The sequence below is a fragment of the Triticum dicoccoides genome, chromosome 4B, assembly GCF_002162155.2.
Source record: "Triticum dicoccoides isolate Atlit2015 ecotype Zavitan chromosome 4B, WEW_v2.0, whole genome shotgun sequence".
Classification (NCBI taxonomy): Eukaryota; Viridiplantae; Streptophyta; class Magnoliopsida; order Poales; family Poaceae; genus Triticum; species Triticum dicoccoides.
In genome coordinates, this window is record NC_041387.1 from 610,886,141 (window position 1) to 610,889,658 (window position 3,518).

A 3,518-nucleotide genomic window follows, 5' to 3' on the forward strand; every position below is an offset into this window, starting at 1 on the left:
CTTTGTCTCATCTTCTCATCAGCTAATTCAACACAAGAACCCTGCCTTGGTCCCAAATCAAGAATGATATTCTTTTGGATCTGAATCAAGATATGTTATATTGATCCTCATCCCTCCAGTGAATATTTTTGTAAGAGAATTTTAATTAGGAAGATTCATTCTAGGTAGAGGAGTAGAGGCATTGTTTCCACGGGGTGGATGGGTGGTAGTGAGGTGTTGCAGTTCTAGGAGTTCTTGAGGACCATGGCAAGGCAAAGATGCTCCCTATGCCCTGCATCTTCAAAAGAATCATCTGATGCAGTCTCCTAAAAAGTAGCATTATGTAAAAATCTGGTTCAGCTAAATATAATATGAAAACATACAAGATATATTAGATGTGAAAAATGCTATGAGCAGAGATAACACACTAATCGACATCCTGCATTATATTACTTGGTCGAGAGCTAGAACCTGAAGAAAAGTGAATTAAGCTAGATATATACTCCCTCCGTTCCAAATTACTCGTCGCTGAAATGGATGTATTTAGAACTAAAATACATCTAGATACATCCATACATGCGACAAATAATTCGGAACGGAGGGAGTAAAAATTAGGCACTCCCTGTAACTCCAATCCTAATTAGGCAATCAGACATCTTGGCATTCGACTGTTGGAGACGATGAGCTTTAGAAGTGAGATGGTTCTATTGAAGTGCGCCTGGGCGGTCTGGCCATTGACCGTTGCGTCCATTGTGGTGTTGGCTGGTCCTGCACCTCTTTGTCCATAGTAGTTGGGCCACAACTGAAAATCCTTCTCAAATTTGAGCTTCATTTTTTTTAGATTTCTTTTTTTTTGCATGCTTTTGGACTGTATAATTGCTCTCGATATGGTTTATAGCTTTCTGCTACAACTCTAACCATCATCCAATCAAGTTATCCATGTCAGATCAAACCCTATCGATTAGAAATAGAGTAGGGTCAAAGAAAAGGTTTGATTGTACTATTTTTTTGCTCAAAGAGAGTGGTTCTTCTACACCCACTCTTGGTGCATCCACGGTGCACCCACGTAAAAAACCATATCAAAACATTTTGAAAAAAGCTAAATTTTTGTGAAAATAATCATCAACAAATGTTAGAGGGGTTTGCAAAATTTGATGGTCAAATACTCTCTCCCCGTTCCCAAATATTTGTCTTTCTAGACATTTGAAATGGTTACAACATGCGGATGTATGTAGACATATTTTAGAATGTAGATTCACTTACTTTGCTTCGTATGTAGTCACTTGTTGAAATCTCTAGAAAGACAAATATTTAGGAACGGAGGGAGTAGACTTTTAGTACAAACAAGCTCAACATGTTCTGTCACAATGCATCGCTGCGTTGCACCATCGATTATCCTCCCTAATTATCTGCCTTGACTTTGCTAGAAACCTTCGTCCCCGTTTGCGTCAGATCGCCATGACCCATCTCCTTCCTAAGCTCGCTGACCCTGTCGATGACCGCCTCCAACGTGACATCCACGGCGTCCCTGAGCGTCTCCAGCTTCGACCTCGGGTCCGCGTACACCAGCCGTGGTATCAGCCCGATCACCGTCTCCGTCATCCGCTCCGCCACCTCCTGCGGGATCCGCCGGAGCGTCTCCTCGACGCTGCTGGCGTTGCCGCTGCGCACGTCCTCCTCGGAGATGAACACGGAGTAAGAGTCGCGGTCGTCGGGGAGGTGCCACCTGTACTGCCTATACGCGGAGTCCGGGTGGAAGAACACCGGCACGCAGCCGGCGAGGATGGCGTCGAACGCCGACCGCCGTGTGTACGTGTCGCCCGGTGGTTGCAGGCAGAAGCGCGCCCCTTGGAAGACGCGCATGAAGGTGCTGGGCACGAGGCAGTTCTTCTCGCTCTTCCGGCACTGCACCAGGTTGCAGAAGCTGGAGGCGCCGCACTCCCGGATGAGGTGGTGCCGGATGGAGTTCGGATCGCCGGGACGCTCGCCGCCGGCGAAGGAGAAGAGGAACTCCCGCTTCATGCCTCGCATCCGCTGCTGCCACTGGAGGACGTCCGCGTCCTTCGCCGGGTGGAAGTAGGTCGGGTACGGCACGGCGAAGTCGAAGTCCGTCCACGGCACCTTCTCGACGAACAGCACCGTCATGTTCCACACCGCCGGTAAACGGAGCAGCTTGTTTCCCCACTCCGAGTCGCTGTCCGTCTGCCGCTGGTGGTCCCACGCCGTCCTCCCGGACATGAAGAAGTGGTCGCGCCCGCCCATGGCGCGCCACTCGGGCCGCCGCGTCAGCCAGTCGACGAGCTCGACCGCCGCGGCGTCCTTGTCCGTGGCGTTGTTGCTCCACAGGTTCCGCACGACGTCAAACCCAGCGTAGAACGGCACGAAGACGGCGGCGGCGCGGGATGAGTTGTCGGTGAGGCACTCGTACTGCCGGACGCGGGCGTGGAAGATGACGTCGAGGCCGAAGTGGTCGGTGGCGTACCAGCCCTCGTCGGCGAACACGCCGTCCGCGTTGTCCAGGGGCTCGCCGAGGCCGCCGTTGACGAGGTACTGGCACATGTCGATCCACGGGTACCAATGCTTGCAGTCGGCGAGGACGTCGGCGTTGAACCGCGGGGGCAGGTCATGGACGTACAGGTACCGCCCGCGGCACGCGTCCTCCCCAGCGACGCCAACGTCACTGCTCCGGCGCACCTCGCCCCCGGCCGCGGAGGCGATCAGGAGCTTCTTGACCTGCTGCTCCTGGACGGATGGGAAGCGCGGCTGGGCGCCGTCCTCGCGGCCGGACGCGGGGGCGGCGGTGACGAGCGACTGGCGCGGCGCCCTGACGGGCGCCGCGCGGTGGCAGTAGACGATGAGGAGCCACGGCGTGGCGGACAGGATGGCGAGCAGGACGAGGCGAGGCAGCCAGCGGGCGCCCCCGCCGTGCGCGGCCGTCGTCTTCTCCATGGTCACCCCACGAGTCACGCACGCACACGCTGGCTCTCGTACGTGTCCCCGACGGAGTTGAGGTCTCGGAGTCCACTCTGACTAACTTAAGCGCGGGGAGTCTCGAGATGGGAATTCATCCATGTGATTTGCATATCGCTGGCCGGCATACGTGGTTATCTGAGAGCTCACAGCTCTGACTTGAGAGATGCTCCGCATTAACCATGTCAATGATCGATCGAATCTAGGCGCGAGGAAATGAAGGAGCCGGCCGGGGGACTGCACGTGCACATGCATGGTGTATCAATAGAAATGAACATTAATTTAAATTAGAAATGCACATTGGACCGGGGATCTAATCTGGGAGATGCATTACTGCCAACTTTCGACGATTCATTGGATCCTTGGATGGAAAGTCTGCATCCTCGAGCGTGTATATAGAAATCCAGCTAGTGGTTTGGATCCGTAAGAGCATCTCCAGCCGCGCCCCCAACAGGCCCCCTAGGGCGCCGGCGCCCGGAAAAACCCCAGTCGCGCACCCAAGACGCCGAAATTCACCGGCTCGGCCTGTTTTTGGGTCCGGCGATCCCAGGCCGAACCCAATGCACTGG

General features: G+C 54.1%; 1 protein-coding gene across 1 annotated transcript; it reads right to left on the reverse strand.

Annotated features, from left to right (window-relative positions):
* Positions 1–1,254: 1,254 nt before the first annotated feature.
* On the reverse strand, positions 1,255–3,104 carry LOC119294011 (xyloglucan galactosyltransferase KATAMARI1 homolog). The gene has a single exon (XM_037572301.1). It carries the CDS (start codon positions 2,926–2,928, stop codon positions 1,381–1,383), a length of 1,548 nt encoding a protein of 515 aa, XP_037428198.1. The 5' UTR covers positions 2,929–3,104; the 3' UTR covers positions 1,255–1,380.
* Between the last annotated feature and the right edge of the window lie 414 nt (positions 3,105–3,518).